Source organism: Thermobia domestica, chromosome 12, assembly GCF_964235325.1.
Source record: "Thermobia domestica chromosome 12, izTheDome1.hap1.1, whole genome shotgun sequence".
NCBI classification, from domain to species: Eukaryota; Metazoa; Arthropoda; class Insecta; order Zygentoma; family Lepismatidae; genus Thermobia; species Thermobia domestica.
Genome location: NC_137465.1, coordinates 77,578,301 through 77,596,073, shown reverse-complemented (window position 1 = coordinate 77,596,073; position 17,773 = coordinate 77,578,301). Strand labels below are relative to the sequence as shown.

The following is a 17,773-nucleotide window of genomic DNA, read 5'->3' as shown; positions in this document are numbered from 1 at the left end:
ATATATATATATATATATATATATATATATATATATATATATATATATATACCGGGTGCACCATTTATAATGTCCCACCTTTATAACGGAGGAACCAAGAGACAGAGAGAGAAGCGAAACTTTGCACAAAGAAACTACAGGAAGGGGGACATCTATCCGTATATTGGGTACCATCACCAGGTGAACAGTGTTGCCAATCCAATATAAAGTTATGATTTTTTAAACGGAATGACCTAAATTTAATTTCATAATTCGAATCAGCAATGAAAACAAAGACGAAAGAGATTACACTCGCAGATCAGTATTGCATACTTTTTGAGAAATAACATTAAAAATGTGTCAAATTTAAACGCCTTTAACACACACAAGGAATGAAGTAGGAACTATTGATGCGCATTAAATTAAATACTGGGAAGAACTCTTTAAAATGACTTCAAGTTTAGAAGGATCAGTAAAACAGTGTTGCCACAACAGAAGAGAGAAAAGTTGAGTTTGGAAATAGTGTAATAACTTGGAAAAGGTCCCTATTACAGAATGGTTTAAAATTCATGGAGCAAATCAGTATGTCATAAGGAGCATTGTCGCGTTTATTTGAGATCGATAAGTCAAGTACTTACCGAGATATTCGGTACTCTGTAAAAGTTGAGAATTTTGTGCTGTACAAGATGGTAACGCTCTTTCAAAATTCCCTATTTCCCCTCAACGTTGGAGAAATCTTGAAGAAATGAATAAAACGAAATAAAACATTAATAAATGGACATACAATGAAATGAAACCCATTTGAGTTCTTGAAGGGACTAATTAAACGTAATGTGGATATAAATTGTTCTTGAGTTAGTAATACGAATTCACATTTCAACAAGATGGTAGAAATACGTTTACGAAAGTTACCTAATAACTATTTCGTACGATGAATATACTTATTCTCGTGCAATTTTAGGAGAGTAATATCGAAACAATTCGGTATGATCTATAAATATTACCGACTTGTTACCATTTCTTTTTTAAACACGAATGAATGAAATAAGTGACAGTTTGTTGCAATTGAAGCAATACAAAAGATGGTTTCCAAGCACAATTTCTTTGGCTCTGTTGTAGCTGGTGGGTGTAACCAAGATAATTACTCACTTCCTTCGTTTGCTATCATACGTCTAAGGGTATCATTCGGAAGCAATGTTCAAGAAATTGTACATAAAAGAAATGCAAGAAGTCATTATAACCGCTATGCCAATGATCACTAACATAATGGTAAATATTGCTTTGCGTTGACGCAATCTATAACGGAAAAGTTCCCCAAGTCTTTCGCATTACCCATCAGTTCAAAAAACAAATTTCTTTGTGTGGTATACTTAGTACATATGAACTCTCACTTAGGAACTTAAAATTTTAAAGTCGTTGGCCCTAACTGAGTATTTTTTTATGTATTATTATATTGCTACTATATTATAAATCTTGGGGCCGCGGTGGATCAGTGGTAGAGCGTTCACCACTAGTGCTTGGGGTCCCGGGTTCGATCCCAGCCCCCGCCAAGTGAACTTTGTGGTGGACAAATACCGTGTGCGTCGGTTTTCTCGGTGTTCTCTCGTTTCCTCTCACCTTCTTCATTCCATCATTTCATTCATTATTAATCATCACCGTCTCCTTTAGCCTAACCGGCATAGACGTGGGACGTAAAACTCACAGATTTCATATTATAAATCTCTGCAAAGGTTAGCTGTATGAGTTGTACCCTATATGCACGAATGAAATAGGCATTTTTCTGTAAATACATAATTGTATGTACCATAAAATTCGTATATTTTTTAAATTTCTACTTTGCCGCCAGCTTGTCATACTGCATGTTATCTTCTGTATTTGTCAGCTCCTTTATTGAATGTGTAGTTACAATTCATCGAATAAGTTTGAAACCGCTACTGCCTTTCATGTGAAGCTCGACATAAGGTTTTAAGCACATTTTTAGAAATATTTCTCGTTCATGTTTACTTTTGCCGCACCACTCGAAATAATTGTTCAAAAATTACAATTCTTTCACAAATTCCTTTTTATTGTTTACTAAATGATTTGCGCTGGCCGACATGAAAATTTCTCAAATTGCATAGTTAAATTTCAAAACGAATATCATAATCAATTGTTGAAAAATTAAAATTCTTCTAGGATTTGCGTGTAAATACGGCGTCCGGATGTATGCATAACTGCAATGCAAAAGACAAGAAACAACCTGTGCTAGTAGGCCACTATAAAGCACGAATGCTATCTAACCGAGTCACGGCAGGGGGTGCGTCCGAAGGGAGAAGGTGCGTCAGCGATGGTTGGTATATGCAAAAATTAGGATAGTGAAAACGAGTGGATTTTTAGCAGATATGAGTTTCAATAATACTTGACACGGTTTCATACTTGTAGCGTTCCACTTGTAAACATAAAATACAACTTCTGTACACTGTACACAAATACAGCACCGGTGGAAAATAGTTTCTAATACAACCATCATGTATATGCACTCTCTTATTTTATCCGTACTAAAGTACTCGTAAGGATTTTACACTAGTAACCTACACTTGTAAAATAAAACACATGTCTATTACTTTGCATTTAACTCTATCGCTTGCAGAAATTTGTTCTTTATAAATGTCTCTTTTCATACGAAGTACGGAATTTTTCCTGTAAATCTTCCAAAATTTGGTGCACCAAAAGTAAACCAGAACCATATTTATTATAAATTCAAAGGTAAATAAATTGACCAAAATGCAAGTAGTAAGACTGACTGACAATGTACTATACACAGGCTCACGCACAACAATACGTGATATTTTACTTAGGTGTTTTATTTTTCTTTCTTTTTGTTCTTGAACATAAAATATGTGTTAGGATAGGTAGGTTGGCTTTGGTTAGCTTAAAAAGTATACATTTGGTAAACTCGTTCTATGATACTTCACCAAACGTAAAAATATGTTAATTGTGCATTAATATCATAAAAATCGCAGGTTCAAGTTTTCTCTTACATACGCAGCAGCTGGGTCGTAATTAATGAATGTCTTAAAATGTTTTATACTGCTTCATTCTGCAGTGGATTGTGTTACGAAATGTAAAGTTTGGCTTTTTTTGCTATACTTGGTAGCCCTATGCAATTATAATTATATATTTCATTATTTGCGTTCCTTTGCGATCTGCAAATTTTGCGAATATTATTATTAAATTAGATTCATATACTGTTATTTGTTATGATACCAATAGTTTCTAATGTTTGCATTTAGTGTTTATATGTACCGTTACGTACAATATTATGTCCTAGCAACTGTTTGGAATATTTTTTCCAATATATTGTACGATAGTCATTTCAAAAGTTCTGCACACTGAAAAATATTATGGAGTTAAATAATTTATTGGACAAAATATCTTTACAGGCCTTCAATACAATTTCCATACTTGTTTACGACAGCTTCCCAATATTTTGTAAATTCTGTATTCTGGATAGAATACCTTCATTGTTAAGGTGTTTGATCACTCGGGTCACCTCACTTAAAGCTCGAATCAAAACGTTTTCCACAGAGTGGTTATTTTAATTTGGGGAACAAATTTGGTGGGCTCAAGTTAGGACTATATTGGGAAGAGAAGTATTTCCCATCCATACTTGTTAAGTGTCACCCTTACTTGTAGAGCAGTATGCTGTCTTGCATTATCGTTCAGAATGAGGACACCAGCTGCAAGCATATCAGGATTTCTTTCATGAATCTTCGGGCGCAAAAAGTCTTGCAGAAACAGCTTGTAGTATGCGCCTGGTACAGATGTCCCATGTGACACACTATTGTAGCCATCTCTCCATTTGTATCATACGTGAAGATCATCTTGAGTTAAACCGAATTTCTTTCGAACCGAATATCCAGGTTTCGTCAATTGCAACAGTTCTTCGTTAAAACTGGTTTCCTTCTGTTTGTTAATGTTGAAGCATTTTTTCTGCGATTCTTTTACTACATACTTTCTGCTCTTTACTCAGATCATGCGGAAGCCATCTTACCTTTATCTTCAGGTTCTCAGTAATGATTCTGTAAACTGAATTGACAGACATTTTGACTTCATATGCAATTTTCTTACATGTTTTCGTCGATCCTCTCTCAAAATGTCATTCACAATAATCTCAGAGGTGTAGTATGTTGTAGTTGAAGGGCTTTCACTTCTTAGGGTGCCCGCAGTGCTTACACGACCTTCACGAAAACGAGCTTAGCACCATAATACAGTGCTATAATCCATTACACTATTTCCACAAAACTCCCGCAAACCATTGTAAATTTCAGTTGAATTCTTTCCACATAGGATTTCGATATAGGAACACTTATCATGTGTAATCCAACCTCAGTCGGGTTCACCACTGAATTTCTCACAACACAGCTACGCAAACCAGAAAACACAGAAACAATCGTGAAGCTAAAACTGTGACCCACAACTAACCTAAAAGTGAACTGGATCAAACCACTCAAACGGTCGTGCATGGGCTGTATACAAGACTTTAAAAATTACCCTCGTACTTATAATCGGACCTAGGGACGTACGCAGGAATTTATTTCGGAAGGGGTCAAAAGCGTTTTGGGGGATCCAAATATGATTTGAGGCTAAATTATATCAAAATTTCTAAAATTGCCACTAAAAGTAGACTATATTTCTAGGGGGTCCGGACCCCCCCAATACCCACCCTCTGCGTACGCCCCTACCTGGACCCTCTCATTTTATAACGCTTTGCGTCAACACAAAGCGAAAATAAGCATTTCGGTTTTGCTGTTTCCGGTGGTGACGTGTTTGTTTTCTACGGACAGTCCCACGTTTGCTTATCCTGAACTCCAAGAATATGGTACATCATAGTGACCATGTAGCACAGGACGGTGGTTTTTCTCTCCCTTGTCTTCATTTACGCGCATACACACTGTCGCTGACACGCCTCTTCCATACGGACAAAAGCCCGTGTGAGTTTCCAACTTCGTTCTGGGCCATTCCATCGTCACGGGCAGGACATTTACACTACATTTTTGATGCTTTAAAGTTGTATATTTCTAAAAATACAACATAAATTCTGCTAATTGTATGATATATGAGCAGTACAGACTTAGGAGTATATGTGACTGATGTTTTCAGTATTTTTTTCCGTTTAGAGTAGAAAATATTAATCCCTAAATGTGTCACGGGTGGGGACAAAAAAGAGAAGTGACTTTCGACACACCAAGTGAATGTTACAAAACTCTGTGAATTCTTAGCTCAAAATGTTTTTATTTAAACGGAAATGTATAAATGATGAAATTTTTAAACAAACTTCACATAAGAGAAAGTTGACAAATATTTATATTGATAAATAAACTAAACTTTACTGTGTCACGGGCAGGACACATGGTTGTCACGGGCAGGACACCGTGTGAATCAGTGCACAAAATCTCAGTAAGAATGATTTCAAAAATGAAATAAAATCGAAAATAAGTCAATTTCTGCTGTTCTGTTATAGCATTGTACACAAATAATTCTATTTACTTTACTTGAGGCTCGCTTTTATCACATAAAAATAATAATATGTCGTACACTTATTTCTCACCACCTACACTTTAGGAAATGGTTTTATTTGCCCATTAACACCCACTTTGTAGGGGAATTCGTACAAAACACTGTGTAACAGTATATAAAATAGATGCTGGTATCCAGTGCCCGTGCCGTGGGAAATCAGCGCCCGGGGCGAGAGTATACGATGCGTCGCGACGGCGCCCCGTAAATATGAGTGAAGTCGGCAGACCAACCGCAAAGCGTCACCATGGTTGGCGCGACGTGTAAGAAAATTTTCAAAACTAAACCCTGCTTTTCCTTGATTTTGAGCACTTTTTAATACTTTTTCCTTCCATTTTATATATATCTTTTATTTTTTTCCTCCTGAATTTTGCGCCACCTTACTTTGACGTCCGGGGCCTACACCCCGCTTGCCCCTTCACCCCACGGCACGGCACTGCTGGTATTACATGTATTGTTTGATCGAAATGCACGTAAGACACATCTTCAACAGTCTTGAAAATTTTTACCGCAATCGCTTACGGTCTTCATACGAATTTCCTTGACTTCTTTGTCCTCTTCCACTGGGCTTTGTGCGATAGTTGCATGTCTATGTTTTCTTTTTCTTTCCACTAAAGAAAAATTCCATCAACAAAAATGATCCTTGTGTTATATCTTCATCAGCTGGTCTAACACAAGCCTTGTTAACATGCACACCTAAGTCGTCCCTCAGGATAGCTTCATGGCTTTCGGAATCATCATTTTCAGAATCTAAATAAAAGTCTGTTAGAAATTTAGATTTTACACGGATGAAGCTCTGATTTAAAAGTTCGACGAACTACCAAATTTTCGCTTTCAAATTGCAGGGAAAAAACTGTTTTGATTGAAGACATTCAATAGACAAGAGCATTTTCCCGTCTTTTATTCAAAGCGTCTTTTTTTTTTTTTTCAATTTCTGTTGATGATAAAGTACGGGACAAGAATAAATGACCAAAAATACCATTAAAACTAATGGCATTTTTGGTCGTTTATTCTTGTCCCGTACTTTAGTAGTAAAACAGATATATTTTGAAACGAAGAGCTTAAAGCTACTACGAAATCAGCAGCACATTCAACAATTACAGTACTTTCTTTTGTTTCACAAAGTTCCATACTGGCTTTTTTGTACGTACTCCAATCCCATCCACTTCTCCCTTGAAACGAACAAAAAGGTGACGCTAATGATAATATTTATATGACACTTATTTTAAGTTAAAACATCATACTGACAGTAATAGATAATCCTCTATTTAAGTAAATAATGTTCATGCTTAGAAAACTTTATTTTAGTGCACATGGAATCATTTTCTATCATGAATAACCAATGTGCACAAACTATCCCACCAGTGGCCTGCCCACTGTCACGGGCATGAGAAGTTTTCAAATTGAAATAAATCGGAATACATTATTAGCATTAGTCCAAAATTTGGTAAATGTGAAGTACACATGCAAATTGTTACTTCTACTAAGTACGAACCACATTCTCAAATTTAGTAGTTCAGTACAATAACTTTTGGTAGTTTTCTGTCACGGGCAGGACACTCAAGTTGACGTTTATATCTTTAATGATATTATAAACAATTTTTATCCTATAAACACTTTTTCAACTGCAGCTTGTAGCAAAAAGAAGCATCTTGAATAGCTCGAAGGTACTGCAGCCAAACATGCACAATATACCGTAAAATGTTGCCGATTACAAGAATAAAAAATTTCCTCTCAGCTGACATGTTACAAATTCACAACTTAGACTTAAAATTTTACGTGAATTCTAAGTATAAATAAGTTTTCCTTTGTGAAAAAGCAAATTTCGTTCTATTTACTTCATATATACGTAAAAACGCATTGGTTTTGACAGTTTTCGAAAATTTGGGTTCAGGCTAACTTTCGCGTGGAATGGCCCTTCTGTTCAAATAGATGAAATGATTTTTTCGAGAATAATCGCTTTTCAGACATATTTTGCAGTATATCATAAATCTGTATTCAATTATTGAGAAGCATTGTACAAAAAGCAAAAGATTTTGATTGAATTATAGTAGGAAAATATGTGGTTATGCCTTCTTAAAGTTAAGCTTCGAGGGCACGGTTGTTCAGTGGTAGAGCGCTTACCTTTGGTGTGTGGGGACCTTGATACGATTTCCGGTCAAGTAAGTTTGTGGTGGATAATATCGTGTCCATGGGGTTGTCGGGTACTCTCGTTTTCTCTCACATTTTCATCTCATTAATTCTTCTACCATCAGTCACTTGCCTTAATCATTGTCCACCTTAGTCTGAATGGCATAAACGTGGGACGTTATACAGAAAATTAAGCTGCGCTAAGGAATACAATGTCGCATATAATTTGCAGAAGAACTATGGAACATTCTTTACACAGTATGTTTACACTATTTTGTTTACGAGCATACCCACCATTGCTAACGTGCCTGGTCCCTATAGACACCTTGAGTTTCTACTAGTTTCGACCTGCCCTGAGTTGGTTAAATACTTCCTTGCTTTTTGTAACCATCCAGCATATATTTGACCATTTTTTTAATATCATACTTGTTTGCTTGCCAGCACACTACGGATCCAACCGTTCATGGACCCACCAGGTTCAAGTTTCTTAACCTATCAGATACATTTCTTGTTTTTAATGACCACCTAACACAGGTTGTTTGGTGTTTGTTCCACTATAGCTTTTATGGCATATATCTATGTGCTGTATTTTTACTCATAACGTTTGAGTCCTCATAACGGAATTCACACCGAATGAATCCATAAATTCAACTCATTTCTTAAAAAAACAACTTGTAAATTATTTGTACTTAATTTCATGGTGATTGAAATACAAAATAAGTTGTGTATGTTCCCCTAAGATTGGATAGTACATATAAATATTGGATAATCTGAAAAATTTTGCTACCATTTAACAGAACTTAGACTATGTATTTTCAATTAAAATTCGGCAACTATTAATATCTACGTTTTATTGTCTTTTCTAACATATTCAGGAGAAAGAAATTAAATTAAATAAATAAATATTTATGATGATCAAGAAACAATTATTCGTAACATACATTACAAAATTAATGAAACAAAAATATTATTTCCTTATTTTAAATGTTTGCTTTAGATCGGCAGGTCACAGAATATAACTTCTGTCACAGATTACTACTTTATTATCCCTCCAAAGCAGGGGGAAAAAAGGGAACTTTGAAACAGCGTTATCATCTTGTACAGCACAAAATTCTCACCTTTTACAGAGTACCGAATATCTCGGTAAGTACTTGACTTATCGATCTCAAATAAACGCGACAATGCTCCTTATGACATACTGATTTGCTCCATGAATTTTAAACCATACTGTAATAGGGACCTTTTCCAAGTTATTGCACTATTTCCGAACTCAACTTTTCTCTCTTCTGTTGTGGCAACACTGTTTTACTGATCCTTCTAAACTTGAAGTCATTTTAAAGAGTTCTTCCCAGTATTTAATTTAATGCGCATCAATAGTTCCTACTTCATTCCTTGTGTGTGTTAAAGGCGTTTAAATTTGACACATTTTTAATGTTATTTCTCGAAAAGTATGCAACACTGTTCTGCGAGTGTAATCTGTTTCGTCTTTGTTTTCATTGCTGATTCGAATTATGAAATTAAATTTAGGTCATTCCATTTAAAAAATCATAACTTTATATTGGGTTGGCAACACTGTTCACCTGTGATGGCACCCAATATACGGATAGATGTCCCCCTTCCCCTTCCTGTAGTTTCTTTGTGCAAAGTTTCGCCTCTCTCTCTCTTGGTTCCTCCGTTATAAAGGTGGGACATTATAAATGGTGCACCCGGTATATATAGGGGTTGGACAAAAACGTTTGCAAAATTGTGAAAATCATACCTAGTATGGTGAAGGGCCTCTTTTTACGTCCAAAACAGCTTGGATCCGACGTGGAATGGACGTATACAGCTCCTGAATCGTGGTGTGTGGAATTTTGTACCATTGTTCCTCCAAAACATGCTCCAGTTCCGTAAGGGATGCTGGTGGAGAGTAATGAGACCAAACACGCCCCTTTCTAACTCAGACCACAATGGTTCAGTGATGTTCAGATCTGGTGATTGTGGAACCCAAGGGAGGTGTGATAGCTCCTGGTCATGCTCCTCAAACCATGATTTCGCCGTTTTTGCAGCGTGACAGGGTACCATCACCATCAGGGAACAATATTTGGGCCATCGGTAGAACCTGGTCCCCCAAAATGGCCTCATACGCCTTAGCATTCATTATTCCATGCAGGGCTATGATAGGACCTGCAGAAAACCACGATATCACTGCCCATACTGTAACAAAACCACCCCCCATGCTCTACAGTTGGGAGTAGACAGTCTGTCAGAGATGGAGTGGGTCAGTAGGTCGGTGGGTCAGGTTTTCTGAGTGGGTCAGTGGGCCGTGGGTCAACAGCATGTGACCCACCACCCACCGTGACCCACTGCCACCCACCGATTCAGTATGATCTACAGACCCTCTCTGCTCACTGCATTGTAGACAGTATCTTATGAAGACTGGTGAATTTGTCTCCGTTTTACTTTCAAGACCTTCATTTCCTTTCTTTTCCACTTGTTTTTGTCTACTTACCTGAGGTGAGTATATCTAACCAAGTGAAAAAAGAAGTTCAGGAACTTTTGGATATTGATTTTTTAATAATAATAATAGCAATACACTATAAGTTGGCTTTCGTGACCTGTGGGTTTTTAGAGCTAACTACTGGAAAAAATACATTTTTGAATCACTGTAATATATAAATTATTTATAAAAAATTGAATGTAACTATGTGTTCCTGATCATCACGGTCAAATTGCAAAGTCAAATGAAATTACTTTTGGTATATAGTTAGGCCTTAATCCAAATTGGGATGTTATATTGCTTTTATTATAATGCATAATATCCTAAGAAGGTAGTGAGGATCCGAATTTTTGCGGGAAAAAAAATTAGTATCTTGCAAGCCATTAAACTTACGGAGCTGAAATTCAGTGTATTAACTCTTTATTGAAAATAAACAGAATGTGTCCTAGCATTTTTTTTAAAATTCTCCTTTTTGTGTGTGTGGGGGGGAGGGGGCACTTTCTATATATGGAGAATTTGTGGTGAGTTGGTTTGTAACAATGATCGAAAACGATCGATGTTATATCTGAAAAAAAAATCAGAAACAAGTGCTTGGCTTCATATATCCATTGCTTTCTGCTATAATAATTGCTGAAGCTGAAGCTCACAGCACAGGGCAATCAACCCGTAAAGTTGTGAGAAAAATAGGCATAACATTTGTACTGTAAGTTTAATTACACGGAAATTTGAAATTTATATTGTACGCAAAATTGTATGGAAAATTTTACACTTTTTCCCCCTTTACGTTGGTCTACTTACTTTGATTTGGAACTTTGAAATTTCATCCTTTTTTCCACTGAAAAGTATTGATAATTCAACAAGGAAATAATTATACTATGATAATTTAATTGAAATTCATCGTAATTTGGCACATGGCAAACAGCAGTGTGGTAATTGAAGTTGAAGGAGGAGGGAAATTCCCATTCAACTCTGAACACTTTCCAAGAGCCTCGTTCCCTTTCGCTTTCTAGACGGGGGAGGAAACTTGGTAATGGTATCAAACCTTCATGTGTAATTACAAAAATTAAATTTATAAACAAATAAGAAATCATCAGTTTATCAGGCTTTAATTGATAATTTATTCAGAAGATTCCCTATCAAAGGCGTGGTAGATGAAGTTTCTGTTCTACATGGGTCGACATTGCCAACTGACATGGTCGATATGGAAAAGATGTTGTATGGTGATAGAGAGATGATACTTCTTGCTGAGTATTTCAAACCTGACCAAGAAAAATCGTTGTCATACTTAAGTCTAACAAGTAGATTGTCGATGAGAAGTTGCAGAAATCGGGTGAAAGTATTATCAGTTTCCACGACAGAGTGCGAACGGGGATTTCCCCTTATGAATTTACAGATGACTGATATTATAAATAGATTAAGTGCTCAAACATTGTCTAACTTGTTGCTCATCAATGTTAATGGCCCACCGCTAGACAAGCTCAAAGTAGACGAGCTAGTTATTACGTGGCTGAAGGATGGACATCATTCCACTGCGGATGATTTACCGCCAAAAAAAGTTACCAACAGGAAATAAATTCAATTGCAGATTTGTTTTAAGGTGGAAAATTACGAGTTACGGAAAATGTATACTTGTATTACTAATGGTTTATTTGTGTTATTCAACTTTGTACCTCCTTTTTAGTAAGTCTCTTCTTTGCTTTAGGTAAACTACTTTTGAATAAATATTCATAATAATTGCAATTATGCATATTTGTAACTTAAATTTAACGTGGTGTTTTAGTAATTACATAAATTACAATTATGAGCATACTTTATGGAGATGCTCTCACATAGAGTACCCGAGCACCTTTATACCCTATGACAACTGATTTTTCAAGTTTTTTGTGAGAAAAATACTGTGAACTGAGAAACCATAACCTTTTCCATATTGTACAGGTTTATTTTCCTATGAATAGAAGTTTCTTATGGAATGCGTTCAGAAATTAACACTTGCAAGAATACTCTCTTAGCACAAGTATATTTTAGGCACACACTAATTTCCCCCCACCTCGAACTGTTTCAATTTCCTCACTGACAAACACTTTACCATTTTATATCGTAAGGGTCAGATCCACCGTTATTGTAACAGAGTGGTGCTTGAGCGATTGACTAGAAATTCAAACTCCGATTAGTGACAATTTCACAGTCTTGTTTTATTGCAAGTGTAAACTCTTTACTCAGTTCAGAAGAGGCCGTGGATCGTGTTCAGAGTTGATGATATGGATTTTGGTGAGTCAGAGTAGGTCAAAGTGGATGAGAGTGGTTCATGGTGGGTGGTGGGTCAGAGTAGGTCACGGTGGGTGGTGGGTCGTGGTGGGTCAGAGTGGGTCATGGTGGGTGGTGGGTCACGGTGGGTGGTGGGTCAGTGGGTCGTGGGTCAAGTTTTCATTGACCCACGCCAACTCTGCAGTCTGTATCATAGGCCTGCGATGGTGTTCTCCATACGTAAACACGAGCGGTTGTTGGAATCAAGATGAAGGTCGATTCATCGGACCACATTACGTGTTTTCACTGCTTGTGAGTCCACGCCTTTTGGTCCTTGCACCACTGGATACGCCTCTTCGCATTTACTACTGTGACCAGAGGTTTGGCGATAGCGGCCCTGCCATGAATTTTCATTTTATGAAGTTCCCGTCGCACTGTTTTCGATGAAACCGGGTTCTGTAGGCCGGAATTGAGTTCAGACGTAATTTTCATTGCAGTGGTCTCTCTTTAGCTGCTACAATCCGTTTTAATGCCCTCCGGTCCCTATCTGACAGGATTGTCTTTCGACCACTGTTGTGCTTTGCAGACGTCGTTTGCCCATGAATTGTGTATGTCCTCGTGACATTGGACACAGTGCCTTTCGATACTCCCACATTGTTCGCCACTGTTGCCGCTGAAACTCCAAGCAGACGGGCACCAACGATCATGCCTCTTTGGAAGTCTGTCAGGTCTCCAATTTTACCGCACCACTTTCACACCACGACACTCACAGGTGAACTGGTTACTGGTGACGGAAGAGGAAGGTCCACATGACACATTGAAAACAAGAAAACGATCGGCAACCGCAACACGTGTTGTACAGTGAAGGGCTAAACTTATGTGTCCTGTATGAAGCGTTTTTAGATTTTTTTACCCAACCCCTGGATATATATATATGAGCACAAACAATAGCAACAATTTGGCAATTACGAAAATCCTTGTTTGTAATATTCAGTTTTGGAATGATTGAATAGCATGGCTGGAGGCCTTGTCTATGTGGATCCATACATTTGCGGTCTGGTTACCCTACAGATGAGGAATGTGTCATACATAGGGGCCATGACATTCTCGTGGAGGTAACTTGGTGTTGGCTTCGGTATTGGAAGACACTTCGATCATAGTGGCTGCGTTCTCCGAGTGCAATATCCCGCTACCCCAAGAATACCTTCGAAAACTTTTCCTTGTATTGCAGCACAAAATCAACCAACCGTTTTTGGTCTACATGACGACTCCTAATCCACAATACAGACCCATTTCCACTTGTATCCTACGAGTTATATTTCATGCAGTTTTCTGTCGTTTGTGAATCTCTCCTGGATGTAGTGCTCCGTGAGACGGTATCTGCTCGCTTTGTTATGTGCTTCCAGTGCGGATGATGTTGGAAACTGTGCCTTTTGAGATACTGTGTAAAATGGCCAAACCTCTCTGCGTTGAGGATTGTCCTCTGTCACTGCTCTCCTAATGCCACGCGCTGAATTGTGGGTTCGAGCGAGTGTGCTGGGGCCGTATTCTTCTTACAATTTTCGTCAGACCACATACCGCACGAGCCTGTTGGGCACACATCGTGGAATAGGGATGCGCACGAGACAAGATTTGTGTCGGTGTCGTCTCGAAAAAGTACTGTAAAAGTGATGTCTCGACTCGAAAAATGTATATATTTTACTATTGGAAGAGCCGTGTCTCGACTCGTCTCGTGCGCATCCCTATCGTGGAATGATATGATTCTCAAACTTTGCTGATTAAACCTTCTTCTTTGCAACGTTTCACTATGGCTGAGTGGCTATAGTAGGCAGTGGAAAGTCCTCAAATGAATTTCCTTCCTAGAAAGATGTCACTATTGCCTTCATCATTCCGCGAATCACCATCAACTGATAGTGTTATCAAGTACAACTGCCAGTGTAGCCAGTAACGTATCGGGACGCAAGAACAGATACATGCGTCGTTCGTGAAGGCCATTGAAAGTCTACTATTTTGGTCGTGCGCAACTTTCTGTACTGTACAAGATGGGACCCGCTGTCTAAAGTGGAATCCGAGCCACTTCTCGAGTTTGTATCCGAGGATAATACTTCCACTGGAAATCGAATCCAGAACCAGATGCACAGAGAAAGTATTCGTAGATTATAATTTTATTCAAATATTATACATATTACAAATACATAGATATCGATAGGCAGACAAGTCTAGTAATGTTCTTTTTTACTTTCAACAGGAGAATGTCAGACGGTTTATTTCTGCGATGTTGTCGGGAAGTAGCAGAGAAGCATCCGCAAATTAAATTTGAAGAAAAATATTTGGACACTGTGTGTCTAAGCATAGTACAAGATCCAACTCAATTTGATGTCTTGGTCATGCCAAATCTGTATGGTGATATTTTATCTGATTTGGCTGCTGGTTTGATTGGTGGTCTCGGACTTACGCCCAGTGGTAACGTTGGATTAAATGGTGCCTTGTTCGAAGCAGTAAGTATAGTTCTAAGAGTTCAGATTGTAACCGAACAAAATATTAGTAACACTGGAGAACACATATAATACATACTTCCCGATCCACAGCGAAGATTGTAATGGTAATGCGACAGTGATAACAGCAGCTTTTGCTGCAGGTCTAATAGTTGTATATGAATGGTATTGTGTATTAGGCTGGAGCGAAATTTTTTTTTTTTTTTTTCGAAATTCGAATTTGGATAGGGAGCAAAAGTTGCATCATATCAGTACTTTACCATAGAAAATTTCGATTATCTAAAATAAATTTTAGCCGGGGCGCAAGGGGCTTTAAATTTGAGATTTTGCAAAACAATTTCCGTTTACTATGTAACTATTTAGCAAATCTTCGCTGAAAGTTGACTGTAATTTATATTGTGCATAGAGGGCAAAAGATGCATCCTTTGTCGATAGATAACAACATGAATTTTTAATTCTCTAAAATTATTTTTAGTCGGGGCGCAATGGTCCTGAAACTTGGGAATAATAAGACGAAAAGTGATCAACTATAAGCATTTTGCGAGTTTGTCATAAAGAAGCTTTTTGCTATTTAATAAGTCTTCTGATATCCTACAATAAACTGTTGGCAGTATTATTAATAGTACAGTTGTTTGGTTTGTAGAGACAGTGATGTAACTAAGGGGGAAAACGGGGCTTGCGCCCCGGGCGCCGAATTGGGGGCGTAAAACTGTGCAACTATTTATTTTCACTATAAGGCAAGGAAAGGAGTTTTAGCAAACTAAATATCATAAAAAATACCTCAAAAACTTAAGAGGACAACAACGACTCACCAACCTTTCGATCATATCCATAGATCATAAGTTAGCTTCAAAGCTATGTTTTGAGGACATTATAAAAACTTTTACATCCAAAAAAGGCCGCAAGGTTAAATTTTAGTTCCAGCTTTTTGTGTTCTCATTTAACTTACATCGATTTAAGAGATTTGTAAAATGTCCGAATATAATAATCGAGACAACAGCTTGATTGTTTGTCATAATTAAATATTCTATTCAAATGCAAAAGGCTGTTGATTTATTCTACACATATGCACATCCCGATATAATTTGAAAAACATTGAGATTTGCAGTTATTTCGTTCAGACTGTAAGAATGTGTCAAGCATGCTACTCTCAGATTATTTGTCAATCAGTTACAAAGTAGTTTAGTGCTTTATCGTGTACTAAAAATTAAAATATGTACTACAATTTTGAAATCAAGCCTTAGCATTTGAAGAAAGAATGGAATAGGAGAACTACTATCAGGTATAGTTGGAGAGCGTTTTGGTTTGGTTGGTCGGGGGGGGGGGCGCTAAAGCGAGTTCTTGCCCCGGGCGACAACTAGCCTAGTTGTATCGCTGGCTGGTGAGTAAAAAATGATATTCGGTATTATCGATATTACTTGGACAAAGAAATTCACAAAAAGAGAAGGAAGGAAAGCCAAAAAGTGATCTTAGGGTAAAGCTTTCAACCAAAGGGTATTATACTCTACTAGTTACATTATCAAATCTTCAGACTACTTGTCATCTCCGGAAACAAGATAGGGAGGCAATAAAGAATACGCTGAAGCTGGAGGAGATCCTATTTTAGTTGGAAGAATCCTTTGAAGAAAACAAGAGAGCAATCACAGATTGGATGCACGCAAACGAGAAAATTCATCCCAACATTAGCAAAAGTGAAGGAGAAAACCATCGTGACTAGAAGAAAAATTGTAGCAATTGCTACTGCGGTTTTGGAAAATTTTAAATATGAGAGTCTAGAGCGGTCGCAAGACATAATTTACAGAAGTAAAATTCAAAGAGAGGTTGCGAAAAATCGTAAGTGTAAGAACTAAAGAGGCTGTTAATAAAGTGAAACCTCGTGCCATCTATTTTGATTGGAAGAAAGCCCAAACGCTCGTGATGTTCGAAAGTCAGAGATATGAAGATGGAAGAACATTATTGCATCCGTGAAGAACCGGGTAACAAACTTCTCGGCTGTGCCTCTTTGACCGGATCAGCATCAGCAAAGAATATTGCTAGTTTCATCTGCCGCGAATTACAAGAAAATAATGTGGACCTATCAGATATGGTAACTATCGGCTGCGATGGCACTAATATTAATGTTGGTTCAAAAGGAGTGATTAGAGTGCTCGAAAACCATTTAGGGAGGCCCCTGCAGTGGTGCATATGATTATTGCATTTCATTGAACTACCACTTCGTCATTTACTAAAAGAAATCGATAGTGTAATTACTGGTCCTTACACTTTCCCTGGCTCTATTGGTAGATCATCTGTGAATTGTGAAACAAATTCAGTGCACGGCTTCGAAAAGATTTCTTCAGAACCATTTACACTCCTAAATGTGCGTAATCTCAGTTATGATCAGAGGTACTAGTGTGAAATACTCCAATCTGTCATAAGAGGAGACTTTGATAAAAGCCTAGTAGATTAAGAAACCTGGGAAACTTGGGCATGTTCGCTGGTTAACAATGACTTACAGACTGTTGTGTCTATATATATCAACGCCAAATCCTTCAGAGGAGCTCAAAACTCTCGCAAAGTTCGTGGTAAAAGTATATGCACCAGCGTGGTTCAACATCAAACTGAAACCTCTTGTCAGAGCTCCTCCGTGGCTAAGCGGTTAGCATACACGTCTTTGGCGTGAGAGACTCGGATTCGATTCCCGATGGGAGCTGATGTGGTTCGGATTCCACGTTAATCAGTAGGTCCCATCTTATATAGCTTCGCTGTTGAAAGGGACACTAACCTCAAAATCAACTCAACTGAACTCAAACCTCTTGTCAAATACGGAGCAAAACATTTGTTCTTGACCATAAAACTTTCGCGAGGTTTGCAAGAACCATACAAGACTCCAGTCAATAAAGTAATTTCC

The 17,773-nt window shown here is 37.6% G+C and overlaps 1 protein-coding gene across 1 annotated transcript in view; it reads left to right on the top strand.

Moving 5' to 3' along the window:
- Idh3a (isocitrate dehydrogenase [NAD] subunit alpha, mitochondrial) overlaps positions 1–17,773 on the top strand; it is a 315,440-nt gene that overhangs the window by 243,839 nt on the left and 53,828 nt on the right. Inside the window, exon 5 of the mRNA XM_081733815.1 lies at positions 14,637–14,886. Coding sequence (XP_081589941.1) covers positions 14,637–14,886 — 250 coding nt within the window. The remainder of the gene's footprint in view (positions 1–14,636; positions 14,887–17,773) is intronic.